General features: G+C 33.9%; 1 protein-coding gene and 1 pseudogene across 1 annotated transcript in view; both read left to right on the forward strand.

Annotated features, from left to right (window-relative positions):
* LOC145241381 (uncharacterized) overlaps positions 1-10,985 on the forward strand; it is a 31,516-nt gene extending 20,531 nt beyond the window's left edge. Inside the window, exons 5-6 of the mRNA XM_080104283.1 lie at positions 4,839-5,048; positions 10,615-10,985. Of these exons, the coding sequence (XP_079960409.1) occupies positions 4,839-5,048; positions 10,615-10,806 (402 nt within the window). The 3' untranslated portion in view covers positions 10,807-10,985. The remainder of the gene's footprint in view (positions 1-4,838; positions 5,049-10,614) is intronic.
* Positions 10,986-17,798: 6,813 nt separating this feature from the next.
* On the forward strand, positions 17,799-17,916 carry LOC145241693 (5S ribosomal RNA; annotated as a pseudogene).
* The last annotated feature ends 5,692 nt before the right edge of the window (positions 17,917-23,608 follow it).

The following is a 23,608-nucleotide window of genomic DNA, read 5'->3' on the forward strand; positions in this document are numbered from 1 at the left end:
AATAAGGGTAAAAAATAAGGGTAATAAAATACGGGTAAAAAATAAGGGTAATAAAATAAGGCTAAAAATGAGGGTAATAAAATAAGGGTAACAAAATAAGGCTAAAAAATAAGGGTAATAAAATCAGGCTAAAAAATAAGGGTAATAAAATAAGGGTAATAAAATAAGGCTAAAAAAATAAGGGTAATAAAATAAGGGTAATAAAATAAGGCTAAAAGATAAGGGTAATAAAATAAGGGTAATAAAATAAGGGTAATAAAATAAGGCTAAAAAATAAGGGTAATAAAATAAGGGTAAAAAATAAGGGGAATAAAATAAGGCTAAAAAATAAGGGTAATAAAATAAGGCTAAAAAATAAGGGTAATAAAATAAGGGTAATAAAATAAGGGTAATAAAATAAGGCTACAAAATAAGGGTAATAAAATAAGGCTAAAAAATAATGGTTATAAAATAAGGCTAAAATATAAGGGTAATAAAATAAGGCTAAAAAATAAGGGTAATTAAATAAGGGTAATAAAATAAGGCTAAAAAATAAGGGTAATAAAATAAGGCTACAAAATAAGGGTAATAAAATAAGGCTAAAAAATGAGGGTAATAAAATAAGGGTAATAAAATAAGGGTAAATAAATAAGGCTAAAAATAAGGGTAATAAAATAAGGGTAATAAAATAAGGCTAAAAAATAAGGGTAATAAAATAAGGGTGATAAAATAAGGGAAATAAAATAAGGGTAAAAAATAAGGGTAATAAAGTAAGGGTAAAAAATAAGGGGAATAAAATAAGGCTAAAAAATAAGGGTAATAAAATAAGGCTAAAAAATAAGGGTAATAAAATAAGGGTAATAAAATAAGGGTAATAAAATAAGGCTACAAAATAAGGGTAATAAAATAAGGCTAAAAAATAAGGGTAATAAAATAAGGCTAAAATATAGGGTAATAAAATAAGGCTAAAAAATAAGGGTAATTAAATAAGGGTAATAAAATAAGGCTAAAAAATAAGGGTAATAAAATAAGGCTACAAAATAAGGGTAATAAAATAAGGCTAACAAATGAGGGTAATAAAATAAGGGTAATAAAATAAGGCTAAAAAATGAGGGTAATAAAATAAGGCTAAAAAATAAGGGTAATAAAATAAGGGTAATAAAATAAGGGTAAAACATAAGGGTAATAAAATAAGGCTAAAAAATAAGGGTAATAAAATAAGGCTAAAAAATGAGGGTAATACAATAAGGCTAAAAAATAAGGGTAATACAATAAGGGTAATAAAATAAGGGTAATAAAATAAGGCAAAAAAATTAGGGTAATAAAATAAGGGTAAAAAATAAGGGTAATAAAATAAGGGTAATAAAATAAGGGTAAAAAATAAGGGTAATAAAATAAGGCTAAAAAATAAGGGTAATAAAATAAGGCTAAAAAATGAGGGTAATACAATAAGGCTAAAAAATAAGAGTAATAAAATAAGGGTAATAAAATAGGGGTAATAAAATAAGGGTAATAAAATAAGGCTAAAATATAAGGGTAATAAAATTAGGGTAATAAAATTAGGCTAAAAAATAAGGGTAAAAAATAAGGCTAAAAAATGAGGGGAATACAATAAGGCTAAAAAATAAGGGTAATAAAATAAGGGTAATAAAATAAGGGTAATAAAATAAGGCAAAAAAATTAGGGTAATAAAATAAGGCTAAAAAATAAGGGTAATAAAATCAGGCTAAAAAATAAGGGTAATAAAAAAATTGTAATAAAATAAGGCTAAAAAAATAAGGGTAATAAAATAAGGGTAATAAAATAAGGGTAATATAATAAGGCTAAAAATAAGGGTAATAAAATAAGGGTAATAAAATAAGACTAAAAAATAAGGGTAATAAAATAAGGGTGATAAAATAAGGGTAATAAAATAAGGGTAAAAAATAAGGGTAATAAAGTAAGGGTAAAAAATAAGGGGAATAAAATAAGGCTAAAAAATAAGGGTAATAAAATAAGGCTAAAAAATAAGGGTAATAAAATAAGGGTAATAAAATAAGGGTAATAAAATAAGGCTACAAAATAAGGGTAATAAAATAAGGCTAAAAAATAAGGGTAATAAAATAAGGCTAAAATATAAGGGTAATAAAATATGGCTAAAAAATAAGGGTAATTAAATAAGGGTAATAAAATAAGGCTACAAAATAAGGGTAATAAAATAAGGCTACAAAATAAGGGTAATAAAATAAGGCTATAAAATGAGGGTAATAAAATAAGGGTAATAAAATAAGGCTAAAAAATAAGGGTAATAAAATAAGGCTAAAAAATAAGGGTAATAAAATAAGGGTAATAAAATAAGGGTAAAAAATAAGGGTAATAAAATAAGGCTAAAAAATAAGGGTAATAAAATAAGGCTAAAAAATGAGGGTAATACAATAAGGCTAAAAAATAAGTGTAATAAAATAAGGGTAATAAAATAAGGGTAATAAAATAAGGCAAAAAATTAGGGTAATAAAATAAGGGTAAAAAATAAGGGTAATAAAATAAGGGTAATAAAATAAGGGTAAAAAATAAGGGTAATAAAATAAGGCTAAAAAATAAGGGTAATAAAATAAGGCTAAAAAATGAGGGTAATACAATTAGGCTAAAAAATAAGGGTAATAAAATAAGGGTAATAAAATAGGGGTAATAAAATATGGGTAATAAAATAAGGCTAAAATATAAGGGTAATAAAATGAGGGTAATAAAATTAGGCTAAAAAATAAGGGTAAAAAATAAGGCTAAAAAATGAGGGTAATACAATAAGGCTAAAAAATAAGGGTAATAAAATAAGGGTAATAAAATAAGGATAATAAAATAAGGGTAAAAAATAAGGGTAATAAAGTAAGGGTAAAAAATAAGGGGAATAAAATAAGGCTAAAAAATAAGGGTAATAAAATAAGGGTAATAAAATAAGGATAATAAAATAAGGCTAAAAAATAAGGGTAATAAAATAAGACTAAAAAATGTGGGTAATAAAATAAGGCTAAAAAATAAGGGTAATAAAATAAGGGTAACAAAATAAGGCTAAAAAAATAAGGGTAATAAAATAAGGCTAAAAAAATAAGGGTAACAAAATAAGGCTAAAAAATATGGGTAATAAAATAAGGGTAATAAAATAAGGCTAAAAAAATAAGGGTAATAAAATAAGGGTAATAAAATAAGGGTAATTAAATAAGGCTAAAAATAAGGGTAATAAAATAAGGGTAATAAAATAAGGGTAAAAAATAAGGGTAATGAAATAAGGGTAAAAAATAAGGGTAATAAAATGAGGCTAAAAAATAAGGGTAATAAAATAAGGCTAAAAATGAGGGTAATAAAATAAGGCTAAAAAATAAGGGTAATAAAATAAGGGTAATAAAATAAGGGTAATAAAATAAGGCTACAAAATAAGGGTAATAAAATAAGGCTAAAAATGAGGGTAATAAAATAAGGCTAAAAAATAAGGGTAATAAAATAAGGGTAAAAAATAAGGCTACAAAATAAGGGTAATAAAATAAGGCTAAAAATGAGGGTAATAAAATAAGGCTAAAAAATAAGGGTAATAAAATAAGGGTAAAAAATAAGGGTAATAAAATAAGGATAATAAAATAAGGGTAATAAAATAAGGCTACAAAATAAGGGTAATAAAATAAGGCTAAAAAATTAGGGTAATAAAATAAGGCTACAAAATAAGGGTAATAAAATAAGGCTAACAAATTAGGGTAATAAAATAAGGCTAAAAAATAAGGGTAATAAAATAAGGGTAATAAAATAAGGCTAAAAAATAAGGGTAATAAAATAAGGGTAATAAAATAAGGGTAATAAAATAAGGCTAAAAAATAAGGGTAATAAAATAAGGATAATAAAATAAGGGTAATAAAATAAGGCTAAAAAATAAGGGTAATAAAATAAGGCTAAAAAGTAAGGGTAATAAAATAAGGCTAAAAAATAAGGGTAATAAAATAAGGCTACAAAATAAGGGTAATAAAATAAGGCTAAAAATGAGGGTAATAAAATAAGGCTAAAAAATAAGAGTAATAAAATAAGGGTAATAAAATAAGGCTACAAAATAAGGGTAATAAAATAAGGCTAAAAAATGAGGGTAATAAAATAAGGCTAAAAAATAAGGGTAATAAAATAAGGCTACAAAATAAGGGTAATAAAATAAGGCTAAAAATGAGGGTAATAAAATAAGGCTAAAAAATAAGAGTAATAAAATAAGGGTAATAAAATAAGGCTACAAAATAAGGGTAATAAAATAAGGCTAAAAAATGAGGGTAATAAAATAAGGCTAAAAATTAAGGGTAATAAAATAAGGGTAATAAAATAAGGGTAAAAAAATAAGGGTAATAAAATAAGGCTAAAAAATAAGGGTAAAAAATAAGGGTAATAAAATAAGGCTAAAAAATAAGTGTAATAAAATAAGGGTAACAAAATAAGGGTAATAAAATAAGAGTAATAATTGCAATCTTCAAAAAAGAAAAAGTGGTTTAATATTTTATAAAGATATTAAAAATGATGTCCATGGAACCAGATATAATAAAATAACAAAATCCAATCAATGGAATTTGGTGAGTGATTATAGAATAGTCTGCTCTAAATCTATTATTAGCAAACACTTACCGTAAATCACTCCATAAATAATCAAAGAGTGAAAAAAAAATTGGGTAATTTATGTTTGAATAGCATTTTTATCGCTGACCACATAGACTGAGAATATCTGCTCTTGAATGATAAGGTAGAGTTTTTATTTTCTTAGCTCTGATTCTTTCTTATTTCTCAGTTATGGATAAATTTGCAGATATCAGAAAAAGCAAGCGCACCTTAATAATATCAGCTTTTTTTCTTCATTTTTACAGGAGAAATATATCCACTCTTGGTTCACCAACCTGATTGGCAATGTTGATATACTCGAAGCAACAGATATCGACGTGGACAGCATCACCAAAATGGCGTCTAAGATCACCGTCGAAATGCTAGATAATCTGTGGTCTGACAAAACAAAGGAGAAGACCCTTATGGACTTGGGAATTCTACGCTTTCCGGATTTCGACAAACCATACTTCTCGGTAGGTTACCATTTAACACTCATGCGATAGCTTCACGTAATATACGTGCAAGCATAAATTTATTAAAGACAGCCTTATTTACTTATGTAAATATTATTTGCACAACTTTTACGCAATGATCAATCAATCAATCAATCAATAGGGGTTTTATCACTCAATGAGAACCCTCTCTCTGGACTTTAGCATCTGTCTCTGTGCCGATCTATCTGCTGCCATGTAGGACTCATGTGTTGTATCAGGTCGTCCCTCCATCTCGTTCTTGGTCTTCCCTTTGCGCTCTTATGTTCACGAGGTGTCCATCCCGTTATCCTGATGGACCATGTGTTGTCACGTTGTCTGGCTACGTGCCCTTCCCATCTATGTTTGAATGTTTTTATGACAGTATTGATGTCAATAACTCTTGTTTGTTGGCGGATCCAGATGTTTGTCTTTCTGTCTTGTAGAGTGATGCCTAACATTATCCTCTCCATCTTTCTTTGTGCCACTGTCCAGAATTCACTTTGGCGAGTTGTTAGGACCCATGTTTCACTACCGTAGATCATCACAGGTAGTATATATTCATTGAAGATCTTCCCTTTTCGGCTTCTCGTGATATTCCCAAAAGCTGCTCATCCCAATGCTATCCAATGATATAACATGACATATATAACTACGAGAGTCGTTCCAAAGGTAAAGATAATGCTCCAAAATCTATTTTTCTACATACGCAATTTTGCCAGGAATTCAATGATATATCTATGCTTCTGACGCACGTTCATGACAGGAGTTGTTTTGTTAGAGTTTCACGCCATCAGGATCAACCGTAAAGGAGAGATTAAGCATTCAGACAATTAATGCATAAGTTCAGTCATCATAACAATACAATAAGAAATCCTTTTTTATCCATTCGGGCGGAATAAAAATTAGTGGCATTACTTTTGGAACGCCCCTGGTATACTAAAATAAATATCCTATTAATTGAATTTTCAGGTAATGATGTGCGGCATATTAGAATCGGATATGCCAGGTGGATTGAGTTGGACAGAATTGAGACATGCGCTCGATATATGTCCATTATTGCTAAGACAAGAAAAATATTCTGCGTACAAAGCGGAGAAAATCTCATTCAGTTCTCTTCGATTTTTCTTGCATTGGGAAGTGATATCGATCACGTGCACAATCCTTCAAGTTCACACAACTGTAGATTGGTTTAGACTGTGTCTTTGTGGTGTTTTTTTAACTACCTGTTTTCTATTTCTTTCTTGAAGTTATCCGTACAACAAGTATATTGGCATGCGGTATCTTTCCATGCGAATGACATTACCTACCCACCGCAGTTGGGCCCTATTTAGGATATACTCATCAATCATGGTGTATGCTTATATATTAGATTTTTGCATGAGTTTTCGCCGTTTTTGGGGAGGGGAGGTTGTTTGTTTGTTTGTTTGTTTGTTTGTTTTTAAGAAAATCCAAGAATTTTAACAGCAAAAGTAAGTTCTTGTGGGACCCAAGCTCTAAGTTTTTGTGTGAATCCCATCGACTGAAGATGGCGTGAAACTGTTGCAAAATTACATATTTTCACCCAATTCTCGACATGTCTGGTGGCACATCTTCCTTCAAAAGAACCTGAGTTGGTCTTCGTCTATCTTGATTGGTCTTCCGTCCCGAGAAGCATCATTGAGGTCAAAATTACCGTGTTTGAATCTGGTAAACCAATCTCGAACAATTCTCTCAGCTATAGTGTTTTCTCCATATACGGCACAAATACCCTTGGTCACTTCACTCGCTTTTTAACCTCGATTAAAGGCGAAAAAACGAGGTGTCGAAAATGTGATTTTTTTTATCTACTTTGACAATCCATTTGACGGTTCTGAAAGATGAGAAAAAAATTATATGAGTAAAAAATGATGACCATTATGTTGTAGAACAAAATATGTGCTTTCTAATGATATATAACACTTGATTATTAAAATATGTTTTAGAACAATTTTTTTAAGAAACCGCGAGAATTTATGCAATAAACTAATATATATATTTACTATTATATAAAAGGAACTTTGTCTCTGTGTGAGAGAGAGAGACAGAGCGTCCCCTATGAACTCCGAAACGGCTGGTCTGTTTTTTATGACATTTCACACAAATGTACTTTATGTATCTGACAGTATTCTTAGATAGGTTTTGTATCGGAATGTCTTTGATAAGTATCGATAATCGATAATCGAAAAATCCGGAACAGGCGATTTTGATCAAAGTTAACACCTTACACAGCCCACACATCACAAATGCAAATAAAAGGGGCCGACATTTAAAACCAACAGTGAGTTCTTTGATATGATAGGGGCACGTTCGAAATGAATGTTTCTGTTTGGAGCACAACTGAAACACGACACTTGACTTTTACATTTAAAAATTCAATTCAAGCTATTATATTAAAATAATTTCATAAAATCAACAGTGGGTTCTCTACAGTGCCATATCACCTACAATGTATTGTGGACTAAGTCACTACTGCATCGCAATGGATCCCAAAACTAGAGCTGACAATCAATCGATTTGATTAAAAAGGCTGATTCCCTCAACTTCAATGACAATAAAAATGTGTGAGTGCGAAACATTCGTTGATCCTTATTCAAGCCCCGGGCAACGTCGGATCTCCCTGCTAGTATATATATATATATATATATATATATATATATATATATATATATATATATATATATATATATACTGAGTTCGTGTAATTCAGTAAATTTTCATATACCAATAGGTTTTAAGCCAAAAATGGTTGACTTAAGGATTAAGCTACAAAAGTATCACATTTCATAATTGAGCATTAATATACTATGTGTGCAAAATCAAGACTTAAAGACAAGTTGTTGATTAGCGTAACCACAACCAAGGCAAATGTTTCTCGCATGATTTTCCCGTTAGGGATCCCCCCCCCCAGACTTTTTTTCTTTCTATTCAAAAAATGCTACATTGCCTAAAGTGTGTTTATTCATAAAGTCTGAAGAAATGCTGGTGTTGGAAATTTTCAAACGATATAATGCTCGATATTGTCGAACTAGACATTGGAACAATTATAACGTAAAATGAAATACACTTTTTGTTGCCATCAACACCTTGTCTTGAAGTCTTGGTTTTGCACACACGGTATATATATATATATATATATATATATATATATATATATATATATATATATATATATATATATATATATATATATATATGAGTTTATTTGAATAATATAAAAATGTTATATATTATTGTCTAGAGAAGACGCATATGAAATATTTTAAATGTATATCTACTTTTTATAACTACACACTCTGCTGTTTTTTTTTTTAAATCAACTCTTGACAAAATTTTGATTTATTTAGATAAGTTTGAATCGTACATTTAATGTGACTGCTCCACCATAAGACTGTGTTTGAATGTGATTGATCATGAAAAAACATATCTATGAAAAATCACTAAAATTGATTTATTACAGAAGTAGAGAGTAATTCATATTCGTTTGAACTATCAACTTATTCTATATTGTTTGTAAATGTGTGATTTATTCGACATGCTTTCCTAACTTTGAAAAAAATATGTAATGTGCCAATATGTAATGTGCTACTGCTAATCTGATGACTGATCAAGTCGTTGTTATCACCTCTGGCTATAAATATAATCTAGTTTAAATGTATATGTCTATAAAAGTGAAATCGTCTGTCTGTGTGTGCGTTTGTGTGTGTACATTTCCCTACCAAGCTACTCTGTCAATTTTCAATCTATAGACTCGAGACTTGATATAAGGGGTATTGAGATTTGGGAAAACCTTTTTAATCGGTTTTCAGGCAGAAATTTGGCTGTTAAGGGGTCAAAGTTCAACGATTTGACCTTTGAAAACTATACCAAACTCCTCTGCTAATTTTGGGTCTAAACATTTGAAATTTTAGATGTAGGTTACTTGGACATGGGTCAAATTTTTTGATTTGATTTGAGCCCAAACCAATAAATGTTAAGGGGTCAAAATTAGGGTCAAAGTTTTTTTAAAAATTTGACTTCTGCGGTCTCTATACCAACTTTTCTCCGTGGTAGTTAACGAAGCATATTATATTGAAAGGCGTTACCGTACATATTCACATTTTTTAATATATACATATGCACATAAAGTTATGAACAGTACATAGGACCCGAGCAAAGCCGGGCTGAACTGCTAGTATATGAATATAATACAGTCTCAATCATTGTGATCATATCCACACCAATCATGCCCAAAATATTGCAATAGTTACAAGTGTTTCAACTAGATTTTAAAATATTGACAGAGAAAATAATTTACATTCTATAATTTTACAAATGTTTTTAGAAACAATATGAAAAGTGACAGGATTTAGTATTAAATTTCGGAATGTGTTCCTGATATTAGAAATCATAATTAACATGCTTTGAACATTTGATATGTATGTATGTATATATAATTTTAGTTTTCTAGATGTAAATCCATTGAAACTCTATTAATGAAGAGAGCATGTTTGCAATATGTTTATTTTTACAAACATTATTGGCTACATATGTGCATACATATTTCTGTAGTTTCTTTAATCAGAGAGACTTATGGAGTGGAACGATAAAATTGTCGCCCTAGAAAAACATGATTCCATTTCCGTTTGATGAAAACTGGCTTTCTTTATCTTTCTTCTTTTAAGACCATCTATTAGTTGACCAGTTGGGTACAAATCCTAAGAGCGATAAGAGCCTTCTATCATGTCTGAAAGTGGCACAATATTCTACGAGATCAGAGATGCGCCGCTATACAACTCATGCTCTCTACCGATCAAAGTGATGACAACAATACCATTTCCAGCACCCTCAAAATGCATCGCTGGATTACCACAAATAACAGGGATAGGGCCAGGGTGATGAAAACAAATTTCTCGCCAGGGTTATGGTCTTTGATGTGATTTCAAGTAAGAGTCATATCATGCCATTCACATCTTCGAAGTCGGCTTGAAGGTCAACACTAATGTGAACCTGGATGTACTGAAAAGTGTGGTGATACCCTGGTTCAATCGGGTGACCGCTGACAGATCCTGGGTGTGACAGCAGGAATCGGCGCTGGTCCACAAGTTCAAATAGACCCAGGTTTGGCTTCAGGAGTGCTACAACTTAGTACCCTTCTCTAACATGCCCCCCTTCATTCCTTGATCTGAACCCGCTGGACTACTTCATTTGATCATCCTTCGAGAATATCACCAACATGACCTCCTACAACACCAAAGACAGCCTGATCGCCGCTATCCGCTGAGTAATCGCCAAGCTTCTGTCAGCGCTTATGGAAAAGGCATTCTCCCAGTTCTGGACTTGTATCGAGGCGGTGATTGAGACTGAAGACGGCTACATTGAATAGATGTCAGCCCTACTACATACTCAAGTTACCTGAATTGATTTTTTCAATAACAGTTTTAAAATAAAGGTGTAGTGGTGTTTTCTATAGGGCGACAATTTGATCGTTCCACCTTGTGTGTGTATGTGTATGTATATATATATAATGACTGTATATGATTCTAATCTTGTTTCTTTATTCCATCATCAGGTTTATCGAATTAACCTGTTCGCGAAGTCCTCCTACCAAACGTACATCTTGCATCAGAGAGAAAAGTGTGAAATTATCGGGCTTTTCGAGAGAGAAGTTTATTACCCTGATCGTTATTATATCGAAAATCTTCACAGCGATTTTACCGAACAATTATTGGATGAAGTTGACGCTCTCTTTAGCGATATATAAGCAACAGCAAATCGCTTATCCAACATGAAATGTACAGATTCGTGTTAGGTTTAAATGGTTAAATAATATTAATAACATACATTGTTTATATTTCAAATGAGTTAACTTTTATTAATTTAACGCCATTCTGTTCATTATTTGATTGGATTCTCTTTGAATAAATGAAAAATTTACTTTGATTTCACAGCGTTTGTTTGTGTTTTATTTTAGTTGGGAGTGGATAGGGGGGCGCCTAGAAAGTATGCTTGATATTTCTTGTATGATTGAACTAGTGAATTTACAGGCACGAATAAAAAACGACGAAACATTGTAAGAAACACCTCTATATAACTTCTTAGTAAAACGAAAAAAATATCTATTGTTATTTGAAAGAAAGTGTTCCAGAAAGTTCGAATCTTTGGTCCCACTCTCTAAAATATTCGCAACAAGAACTGGTCTTCTACCACAACGGAAAATGGGTGGTTTTGTCTAGGAAGTGGGTTGGATGCTTCTTGTACCGTTTGGTTAGTGGGTTGAGCTGTTATCTGAACTCCATATATAGAACACAGTTTGTGGACAAGGTTATCTGAATTGAGTTGTAGATAGAACATCCAACGGGTGAACATTGTAAGAGACACCTGACTTCTTGGCAAAATGACAAATCTGTCGTTATTACAAAGATTGTTGGTGCCCGGACAACAGGTGCTATTGTAACGAAAGAGGCTGAGATTGTGGCTGCATCAAGAGACGATAACATCCTACGAAAAAGAAAGGAAAACATCCTCCTCTAAATAGTGTAAAAAAGCCAAAGTGCTCGACTGAACTCTAATTTTTGGTTCCACTCTGTAAGATACTCACAGCAAGAACTCATCTTCTACCATAACAAACAAAAAAAGACTTCTTACTTCTTTCTCTATGCGCCTACTATCATGCAAAATTTTCATGGAGAGAGCTTTTTTGCTTTTTTTTTTTTTTTTTTGATATATCAAAGGCTGCAGCCCTGGTTTCACCCACCTAATCCAGTGCATGGTATATTAGTTCAGGGAGAACCGTTAAAATATCTGCAGTTGAACTGTGTTACTTAAATCTATACTGTTGGTCAGAGAAAAGATTAGCTTTTGCGAGGTGGTTGACTAGTGGTTGATTTTTATATTTCTTCATCGTTTCCCATAAGGACAGCTCGTCTTTAAAACACATAAGATAAAGAAGCTTTTATTGTTTTTTCTTCTTTACTTTCTTCTTTACTTTCTTCTTTACTTTCTTCTTTACTTTCTATCCTTCTTTGTTTCATTCCTTTCGTCCGTATTTTTCTTTTCTTTTACTATTATCTTCTGTCCTTGCAATCTTCCTATTTTGTATAATGTCTTTATTTTCTTCCGTTTATTACACCATGCTTCCTTTCGTTCCTTTTTCCCTCCTTTCTTTCTTCCTTTATATCCTATAATGTTCCCATTTTGTTTTCCTTTCTTTTTTTTTCATTGATGCTTTTTATTTGGAAATGACATGGCTCTCAATTTCTGCCAACAAAAAAAAAGACGAGCGAGAATTCGAAACGATCAATTCGAAAAGAAGCAAGACTAATAATAAAACTTTAGTAGCATAATAGTTGTTGTTTTCGTTTTCTATAAACCTCTTTTTCTTATATACAAACCTGCTCTAGTTTCGTTTCGTCTTCTTTGTTCGGCTTTAAAGTGCATTGTTAAAAGAAGAAAATAAAACGATGAAAGACTGGGATGATTCGCAGCTGTTTTTCCAAACAATGTGTATTCTCATTCGCATCACGTGAAAAACAATCGTAACCAATTTTACGAGCCAACTAAAGAAGAAGACGATAACAGAAAATGGATTACCATTTTTCTGTTGCTTTTTTTTTTGTTTGTTTGTTTTTGTTTTTGATTTTTAATTTCAAATATGTATTATCATCTTCTCTTCTTCTCTATATAAATAAAATGAACTCATTTTTTCCCGTCTGATTTTGACATTAATAGGATTAAAAATCAAGATATTTCATGCAAATATAATATGCACAAACGGCAGAACAATATCTGAGGTGTGTTATAGGCTTATTATTTCTCAAATTCCTCGATAATCTTAGATTTCTATACTTTTTCTGCTGAGAAGTCACGGCCAAAATCGGTTAAGATCAATGGAAGTGGTAAAATATTTTCTCTCTAATAAATTCTTCCTCCCTCTGCCACCACTTAACACCGTTTGGGGATCGTTCACAAGGAACAGTTGAGAAGAGAACACCGGTTTGGCTTCGTAGTTCTTTCATGTGAAGTTATTTAAAATCACTAAACTAAGCTGCAGTGCTCTGTGGCGTAGTGGTTAGCGTGCTGGACAATTCACATTATATTTTCACGTTCGCGCCGACCTACCGTAATCGTTTTTTTTTTTTGTTTTTTTTTTTTTCCTAAACAACTGGAATGGACTTTTCTTGGTGGCCGAACTGTTAACGTTGCAGATGTTTTTTTTGTTGTTGTTTTTTTCACACTTTATTTTCCTAGTTTTACTCATGACTCCGGGATTGATCCTTCCTACTTACCTACCATAACATTTTTTAACCCCCCCCCCCCCGTCCCGGAAACAAACACTCGGGCAACGCCGGGTACCCCCGCTAGTATGTTAATAAAAAGACATCATATGAAATGAGTATAGAAGGTCTGCTCTTATTTCGGATTTTAACTTCTCATCATCTTGTTGCACAATCAATGCTTAGAGGTAATGTCTGCATTACTATTTCAGCAACATCAGGAAAATGACGATGACTAAGTTGTTAACAACACGAATTCAAAACACTTTCACATGTGGATGTTGACAACATTCATGTGAACTCTCTTGTTGTCTGTTGATTTCTGTCTGTTGAGGCATCTTTGTCGATCGGTTGATCAGTTCATTTTCTTATATTCTAAAGCTCACCTGATCTGTTCCGAGCCGCAAACAGTCCAAACTAAAAGGAAAACTGTCTTAAACGAACTCTGACTTATAAATTTATTGACTCAAAATCTGTCTTTATCTCAGTCATCGCTATATCTGATTAATATAAACTGACTACTCCCACGCTTGCCTTATCAGCCACTCCCAGCTGACAATTCGGAAACTGACAACCCTGAATGGTGTGTAATGTAGTAATTCGACGGTGTCTTTCTTTGGTGTGTTAGAAATGTGCATATTCGTCTACATAACGCGTGTCTATATAATTATTTATATTTATCATTATACACCGCAATATGTTGCCATATATACCATCTGTGGTTGAGTTCTTACATGTGTGTATCAAGAAAAGCGTCTATCATGGTCAATGTGTATGAGAAGCGTCTATTGTGGGAAATGTGTGTGAAGGGGTGCACCACATACAATAAAACGGTTCATTAACACCTGTCTGCGTAGCGGCAAAGAACGTACCTCTCTCCATCGTGTCGTATTCTCTTCTCATTATTCAAGTTCATCTTCCTCCGAATGAAACTGACAACGAAAGGTTATATATTTGTTTTAACTTTATTTGAGTTTCGAAGTTTGCGACGGCTTCTTTGGATTCCTACATCTTGCTAAGGTCGCGTTCATTCAAAACTTCCCCACCGCCGACAATCTTCTTCCTAGCTAACCCGTGGCTAGCTAGGACCCAACTCCTCTCGAGACCCAATTCCTCTCGAAACCAACTCCTTTTCTATCGCCTGCGTGACTACGTAATTATATCAACGTAGCACAAGGGGCAGTCACCTGATACTTGTCACATGACCAATTCTTTTGTTATTGTTAACTAAATCTCATTTTCTTAAGTTAAAATTCCTGTATACATTTTTAGCTAACATTCCATTCGTCTACTGAAATATTTTGTTTCAATAACATTTTTCTCTCATGAATATTTCACATTCAAAATTTCTACATCTCTATAACAATAATAATTTCCTACAAATATATACACCTCGCAGCCTTTTTATTTTTATCGATTATATGAAGTTCGTGTCATTAATTCACTTTTTAAGCAAAGAAAACGAATTTAGTGTCTAGGTGATATATAAAACCGGGTTATATTTTAAATGGTTATTGCTAATATTCGTTAAGTTGACACAGGTATTTACGTTTTTATTTCTTGTGGCTTAAACATCTGTACTTAAAGTTTTAATTGTTAACTCTTCTGCACTTTCAACTAATAATGTCCGGAGTTAAATTCGTCACACTGCTCTCAAAGCTCCCTACTCTAAACTCCGAAAATAAAAAAAAAAAACTGCTGTCAAAGCTTCTACGCCAAAATCTGTCATACTGCTATTAAAGATGGCTACTCCTAAATCTGACAATCTACTCTCAAAGCTCGCTACTTCAAAATCCGACACACTGCTTTCAAAGATCGCTAATCAGAAATTTGACACACTGCTATCAATCTCCCTACGTCAAAATCGACACATTGCTGTCAAAGATCAGACCTCCAAAATCAAACTCGCTACTAAAAAATCGACACACTACTGTCAAAATTCTCCACTTCAAAATTGACACACCGCTAAAAAAAAAAAAAAAAAAAAAAAAACGCTGTCAAAATTGAGACTCGAAAATCTGACATACTGCTGTCAAATATCGAGACTCCACAATAGGTTTTATTTCTGAAAGACAGGCTTTTTATACCAACCATTAGCATCTTATTTGCATATGATAAACGAGAAAACGCGTTAGTCTGCGCGATCGTTGAGGTTAACATTAACTGGGCGTCGCCATTTTGTTTTTTGTTTTGTTTTTTTTTGGGGGGGGTTGTTCTTTTTATTATTCAGGAGCTGAGGTCGACAAGAAGCGCAGACACGTGGGCGTTTTTGAAGCAATTAATGTTCGCACGCATTACAATTCTTTCTACATAGTCCTACGTTTTTAAATAGTCGTACGTTTTGTAATACTTTCTACTCTGAGAAAAAAGAATGGGAAATTTAAGTTTGATTTGCCTGTGTTAAAGAAATAGAAGGGGATTGATACCCAGATAACACACTGGGCGGTTATTCTCTTTAACCAAAACAGGTAGAGAAAGGGTAATGTATTATAATATTTAATAAATATATATATATATATATATATATATATATATATATATATATATATATATATATGCTTCCTCGTGATGAATCGAAGACAAATTCAAGATCACTGGTAAAATTAAAAAGTTGATCTTGCTTAACAGGCTACAAAAAATTAAATCTGACTAGTGTACTAATATTTTTACTTTAGTAATACCGAACTGTTTTGCCGGTTTGAAGAAATGGCATTTTAAATCATGTCATTTATTTTATGAATATTGTTATTACTTAAACTATCACCATGATTAATTTATATTATTTTCTTGAAAAAAGCATTATTGTATGGAGTATCGTTGCCACATTTGCGCTGGTACATCTGCTACTAGTATCTCTCTCTCTCTCTCTCTCTCTCTCTCTCTCTCTCTCTCTCTCTCTCTCTCTCTCTCTCTCTCTCTCTTTTAGACAGGGTTCAAAAGAGAATCGCCAGTCTAATAGCTCCCGCACTATCAGCTAGGCTTCAACCGCGGCCTATTTTACAAGTACTTAAATGGTAGGTGTTTCGACAAACTACAAACCCTTGTACCCCATCGACGTATATACCCCCACAAACAAGACAACAAGCAGCAAAATCCCACCCCTACACAATACAAATCCCTAGATGTAAGAAATCCTTCCACTCTAATAGTTTCTTCATTAGGACTGCTGGACTTTGGAATTCCCTTCCGGTTTCCTGTTTCCGTGACTGTACTGAAATGCAGAAGTTCAAGTGTAATATGAAGAGACATCTTGCTGCTCAACTCCCTACATAGTACCCCTACAAATTATGTTCCAGATAGTAGTTCCCTACATTAAATTTGCTCTGTTTGGGGGTGAAAATGTAATTTTTTTTTTTTTACATGGAGGTCACCACTCATCAAGGCTCGGAAGCCACTCAGGGATAAGGGTTATTGCGTATACAGTAATCAATGGGATAGTATTGTTGTAATCGTTAGTAATGGAGATTTGATAAAGTGTCTTGCTTAAGGGGGCGATTCATCAGGAACTTGTTTATGTTGGACTTGAAGACATCCAAATTGTAGTCAGGTGGGAAACGGGCAAACGGAAGAGAGTTCCACAGGCGTGCACTTCTAAGAAATAAGCTTTGTTCATGGAATCTACGTTTTGATTTAGGCACAGATAAAGAGTGGGGAAAATTACTGACGGTGGTTTCAGCTAGACGCGTGTTTTTCGTGAAAGATTGGCGAGGGGGGCAGAGATTGGAGCTCGGACGAGCACTAAAATCATGATTTCTTTTTTTTTTTTTTGGAATAATCTCACGCATGTCGACCCGAAAAGGAACCTCTTTAATGAATAGAAAGGAGGTTATCTTCCATCATGATAGTGCCTGTCCTTACACGTCACTACTGACCAAAGGAGAATTTTGATTGGGTAATCTTGCCTCATCCTACATATTCTCTTTATATAGCTCCCTCAGATTATCACTTATTTCGAAGATTACAAAATCGTTTAGATGAATTTAGGTTAACATGATGCGAGAGAATCGAACATGAGTTAGATTCAGATCTTAAATAAAATACGTGGTTTTCAAAGAAACACCGCCCATTCTTATTTCTAATCTATAAGACTGATAGTTCCAAGGGTTTTGTTCGATAAAACTACTAACATAAACATATGGAGCTTCGTAAAAAAAAAAAATTAAAAATTTCATTTTCGGTAATTGGTTTTAAAATGTTAGACATAGAATGATCGTTAAAAACAATGTATTTCACATTGTAATTATGGTATAAAGACAAAATTGTATATAAAGAATAGTTGTTTGTTTGTCTGTCTTTGTGACAATTTAAATTATCTTAATGTAGAAGGATTTTTCCTTTACTGACTGGGGACAGAAAAGATTATGTATAGTATCAGAACAGATACTATACTTAAATTATTTATTTGTAAAAAATATTATGTGTGTGTGTGTGTGTGTGTGTGTGTGTGTGTGTGTGTGTGTGTGTGTGTGTGTGTGTGAAAATATACGACAAAACCACGTTGAAACACCGGTTCCCATTAGATCACTGAAGTTAAGCAACGTTGAGCCTGGTCAGTACTAAAATGGGTGACCATTTGAGAATTCCAGGTGTTGTATGCGTGCTCCGCTTATCTTGGCATTGCTTGGAGTCGGCCTGGACTCATTCTTGCCACTGGACTCAATCAATCCAAATTCAGAAGATGTGTTGATGGAGGGTTGAGCAACCCTTGTCTCACAATTACAGGGGCGGCTACTTTTACAGGGAGGACTATCCATTGTCTTATGATACTAAACGAGGCATCCATCCATTTATTTGGAAAAATTATATATAGATACAATTTTAATTGGCTGGGCCAAGTAGCTGTAAAATTATAAATTTATGGAACAAACAAACAGTAATTAAACAAATTAAGAATAAACGATAAATAAATTTAAGGTAAAAATAATGAATAAATATTTTTAAGTGTTATTAAAGTGAACAAACTTTGGAATTGGTTGTGGCTTTCCATTCTGTTGGGTTCTCCATTTCTCGAGAATGACTTCTTTCTGTTAGATTCTGGCTGGGACGGCGGCACACCTTGGCTTGTGTTTAAGCAGATCAAACAACACACAATACGGATTGTAATACGAGGGGCGTGCAATAAGTAATGCCCCTGGCCCACTTCCACTTGTCTGATCTAGCTGAAATTTTGCATGTGCAATGATTTCTATTTCTAAGGTTTATGTGATAAATTACAGCTCTGAACTAATTGTGGTTTCTGTTTTACAGGTGTTTGAACTGAGTTAGGTGTGAAATCGAGCCTGTTGAATGTCGAACAGTGATCCGGTTTTTGTATTTGAAAGGACGTACACCACTGGAGACTTTTGATGAAATGAAAGAAACTTATGGTGATAATGCCTCACCATATGACCTTGTAAAACGCTGGTATCATGAATTCAAACATGGCCGGAAGTCTGTGGAAACAGCTCCCAGACCTGGTTGCCCCCCTTCTGCCATTGATGAGGCATCTGTCCGTCAAGTTGAGGCTACCATTTTGGAATATCGGCGCATTACTATTCGCCAAATAGCCCAAGATGTAAAGATTAGTACAGGGTCTGTGGAAACTATTATTCATGACCATTTACATATGCATAAGGTGTCTGCCAGATGGATTCCTGGGTTGTTCACACCATTCCAGAAGCGAGAACGCGTCGAGTGCTTGAGGATTAATTTGGAGATGTGCCAAGAAGAGGAGTCAGAGTTTTTCAAAAGACTGATTACACAGGATGAAACCTGGGTCCATCACTATGATCCAGAGACCAAAGCCCAGTCAATGCAGTGGAAGTACTTGGACTCACCACCTCCAAAGAAGGCAAGGGTGCAGCCCTCCACTGGCAAAGTCATGCTCAGTCTTCTGGGACCAGGACGGAGTAGTGATGACAGATTTCCTGGCAAAGGGTACCACAATTATAGGAGCCTATTATGCTTCACTTTTTAGGAAATTAAGGGAAGCTATCAAAATCAAGAGGCGGGGCAAGATCAGCAGGATAACGCTCCGGTCCACAACTCGCATGTCGCCAGATCAGAAGCACGGGCGTGTGGTTATGAAATCCTCCCCCATCCTCTCTACTCTCCTGACTTTGCACCCTCTTACTTTCACCTCTTCCCAGCCATGAAGTTGTTTTTGAAAGAAAAGCGTTTCCCAGATGATGCAGTCTTGATTTCTGAAGTCACGTCGTGGTTGGAGGACTAACCTGGGGTGTTCTACAAAAACGGTCTCCAGAGCTGCATCAAACGATGGGGGAAATGCATAACTCTGGGTAGTTCCTATGTAGAGAAAGACTAATAACTGTGCCAAGTTTCGTTGCTCTACTTCTATGGGAAGTGGGTCAGGGGCATTACTTATTGCATGCCCCTCGTATATATATATATATATATATATATATATATATATATATATATATATATATATATATATATATATATATATATATGAATAAAAAAGAATGCGAAAAGTATAAAAGCTTATAACTTTTTTTTATTCGTTTTTAATTGGTGACGTGCAGGAATACAAAATAATAATATTATGAAAAAAAAATTAAAAAACTTTTTTCATAAGTACATAATTTCGACCGATCCTTCAGTCTTCATCGGTATATTTATATATATATATATATAAAAGTGAATCCTTTTCGCAGAGACAAAATTGTGCATCCTTACCTCATATTGGCCGCCGAAAAAAAAAGACAGTGAGTAATGGCGAATTGCATTGTTGCCCCTTCGCAAGTATCCTTCAGCGAGTGACCAAATCACCTGTCGGCTATGGGGGACAGTGACAACACGATGGCACATTCACAAATAGTGCCGCGTAATTATATAAAGAAAGTTGTTTTATTATCAACTAACGGAACCCGTGTCATTGCTTAGGTGGTAGTATGATACAAAGTTGAAACAGATTCGGTAATGGACTTCCCCCCCCCCCGAAAACAAATTAAATTACAATTGTTAGTGGAGGATACTTGCTGCCCTAGAAAATAGCGGGCACTGGCGGCCGTGACCAAAATGAAATCATCTGGCTTCAACAGTCGGCCATTATCTGGCAATGGCTTCTAGAAGAATTCACTAGCTGTCATTGTCTGAACTCGTGTTTATTGGCGATTACTTGCGGGTACTCGCGTTTGCTGACAGTCACTAGTGACCATGGCAGTTAGTGCTCTTTTGAGACGATTACTTGCGTTTACCGTTGAACACTAGCTGCGTTTATAATTGTCACTATCGGCTCCCAGTGTTCACTGTCGACCATAACCACTATCGGCCTCCCTTGGACTACTCCGAAATGAAATTTCCTGCCTTCAATGGCAATCACTGGTGGTCATCGGCATTTTGAGGCAGTCACTTACATTTACTGGCGGGTAGTGGTTTCCTCTGCAACTATCGACTATTGTCGGTCGCTATCTACCATGACAAGTGCCGGGCCTTATTAGACTGTTCTGAATTGAAATCGTCTGTCTCCAATTATCGTGCAGTGTCATCCATTGGCGGGGACTGTCATCCGGTAGCGGGAATTGTTTGTCATTGGCGGTTATAACTTTGACTGGCGGTAACTGATTGTCAGTGCTCTTTTCAACAGGAGTGGACATTGGCGGGCAAATCGCCTGTCTTCAATAGTCGGTAACTGTCATCCATAGCGGTCATTGCTATTTTAAGGTGGTTACTGTCACTTCATGGCATTAGTGGGCACTAGCGGGTACTGCTGTTTTGTGGCGGGTTTATGCAGAATACTGACTGTGCTATTTTTAGATATGATGTTCAAGCTAAATTTAACATTATGCAGTATTATTTGCTCATTAAAATGTTCGATGAAAGTACAGATTCGTTACAAAAAGCTCTCATATACCATGTTGAGAATGAGTTTCTAAATAATAACGTCATTATAAAAGCACGGTATGTATTCTGCATAAGTATCCATTTTTTAACTGATAAGTGCATGAATATAGCAAACATACGAAGAACAATACGTAATGTGTACCATATATAAAGTAATTTTAATGACCAAAATAGGATGTTTATTTTTACGAAACTTGAAAATGTGATATCGCTTCTTCACTACAAATAAAAATATGTAATGTTTACAATATATGAAATGATTTTGGTGATCAAAGTATGATGACTCTCTGAAACTTGGAAATGCAGTTAGAATGAAAAATGGAAGTACTCGACTCTCGTACCTTCCATAACGCAATAACATTAATTGTCGTCGTGTTTATGTTTTTAGATTTAACTAAGTTGGCATAAAATTCCGAAGAATAAGAAAGAAAAGATGAAAAAGAATTTTGCTTTTTTTGGAAAGGGGAACGTCATTTCTAATATTCGATTCCTTTGTTGAGGCAGAAACAAGCGTATGAAGGTATATATTAGTGTGCCTCGAAGTTATTGTTTTTGTTCACGACATGTTGTTTGGTTTTCAATAGCTATGTGTTCGAAATTCCTGTAATTCGATATTCCCTTCATTCGATAAACGTGTATGAACATCCAATCAAATTGACCGGAACGTAATAGTTAATTGTGAAATGAACGGTTTGTATTTTACGTAGAGTAGACTAAAAAACGAATTTTAAAGGTACGGAATAACAACGTAAACACAGTGGCGCGTGTGTGAAAAAAATGTGGTAAATGTATAAAAGTTCCCGGTTACGTCGAGGAGAGGGGGAGGAGAAAATAATCAGTTAGTAAATCTCGTGCAACCACTTGTAAATATGACTTGTTTGGGAAAGTGAACCTCATAAAAGTTTTAACGGAATTTTTAGTTGATAACATGTTATTGCTAATAAATTCTTAGAAAATGGTGTCGAAAGGTGGCTACAAAAGTTCAATTTTATATACGTTCAAATTAAATTAGAATTTTGTATCAATATGAACAAAACATTTTATGTTATACATATTTATACAGCAAGTATTTGATTTTTATCTAATATTTTCACATCAAGATATGTTGTCATCCAGCTTGAATTTTACTCTGAACGTGATTTTTGCACATTTTTATCTTTCACTCTGAAAACGATATGGACAAAACTATTAAAGTCCTTTTTTAAATATCCAACAATTACTATATCAAAGGTGAAATAATTTTAGAGAGAAATTAACACTGTCATATGTCTACATGTACTGTGTAAGCGTTGCCTTCGAGGCGTCTTGTTTATGTGCTTGGCGTCCACCACTGTGCCGTCAGCAGAAAAACGAGACTTAATAGAAGGGGGGGTTCTTTACAGAGTCGCGGTTAATACACGCAGAAATGCCAGTCGAGGTTTCGATCTCAATAATCAGTCCGGCAAAAACTGAATCATTTCGGTGACCTTTTATCTGCCAGACTGACGCATCTAAGAGGTTCGACCTCCCAGGCCTTGCCTCTCGCGTGTGAGTTTGGGCAAGTTTATTTCTTAAGACGCCTTGACTGAAGAATGCTGACGAATTGCTTAAACAATTTTCAAAAGACCAAAGTGCTCCTGCTATAAGGGCATTGGATTGCCTTATCTACCTCCCGACCTTGTGTCACATATTTCTGCGATAGGAAGGAAGTGATTACCGCGATTTGTTGCAGTTATGATCCGCAGAATCATGCCATGTACTTCTGTAACACATTTTCGCTAATACACATTATTATTATTAATTATACCACTGTGTTTGTTTTAATTATTACCGGCCTGCAATGCAATAAGGAAAACTGCTGTTCTCGGCATTATTTTTATACGCCAGGTTTTAATCTTGTTACAAGTAATGTTCAGAAAAGCTGGGTAAAGATGCAAGGTTATAAGGGGCTAAGACAACAGAATATTGTTTTCACTATTTTGACTCTCGAGTATATATCCGACACAGCTAGACACAGTTAATCAACCGAGAACCACATTACTCTATATGAAAGCATATAAGATATCAACGGATACACACTCAAGAGTCAAAACAATGAAAAGAATATGCTGTTGTCTTAGCCTTAGTTATAAATTACTAGACACTCAGAGGCCGAGACAATTCATCGTATAGACTACCCATGATTCGGGATAATTACGCGTCGTCTAGAAAAAATACGTCATGAGGATTCACTTTCCCTTTCTTTGTATGGTTTGACGAATAACTTCATCGACTGCGCACTCTTATATCACATCCCTGGTTTAATGGGTGATGTTCATTCATTATGTGCGGTTATCGACCTCTTTTTTGATAGATGACGTCATTAGTCATTAAATGATGACGGTTTCGTTCACACTAGTCTAGTGTGAACGAGAAAAAGGTAAGCAATTATTATTTATTTTGATTACAGTTACTGTCGTGAGTTTT

This window comes from Euprymna scolopes, chromosome 20, assembly GCF_053919585.1.
Source record: "Euprymna scolopes isolate OS-2025 chromosome 20, ASM5391958v1, whole genome shotgun sequence".
Lineage (NCBI taxonomy): Eukaryota > Metazoa > Mollusca > Cephalopoda > Sepiida > Sepiolidae > Euprymna > Euprymna scolopes.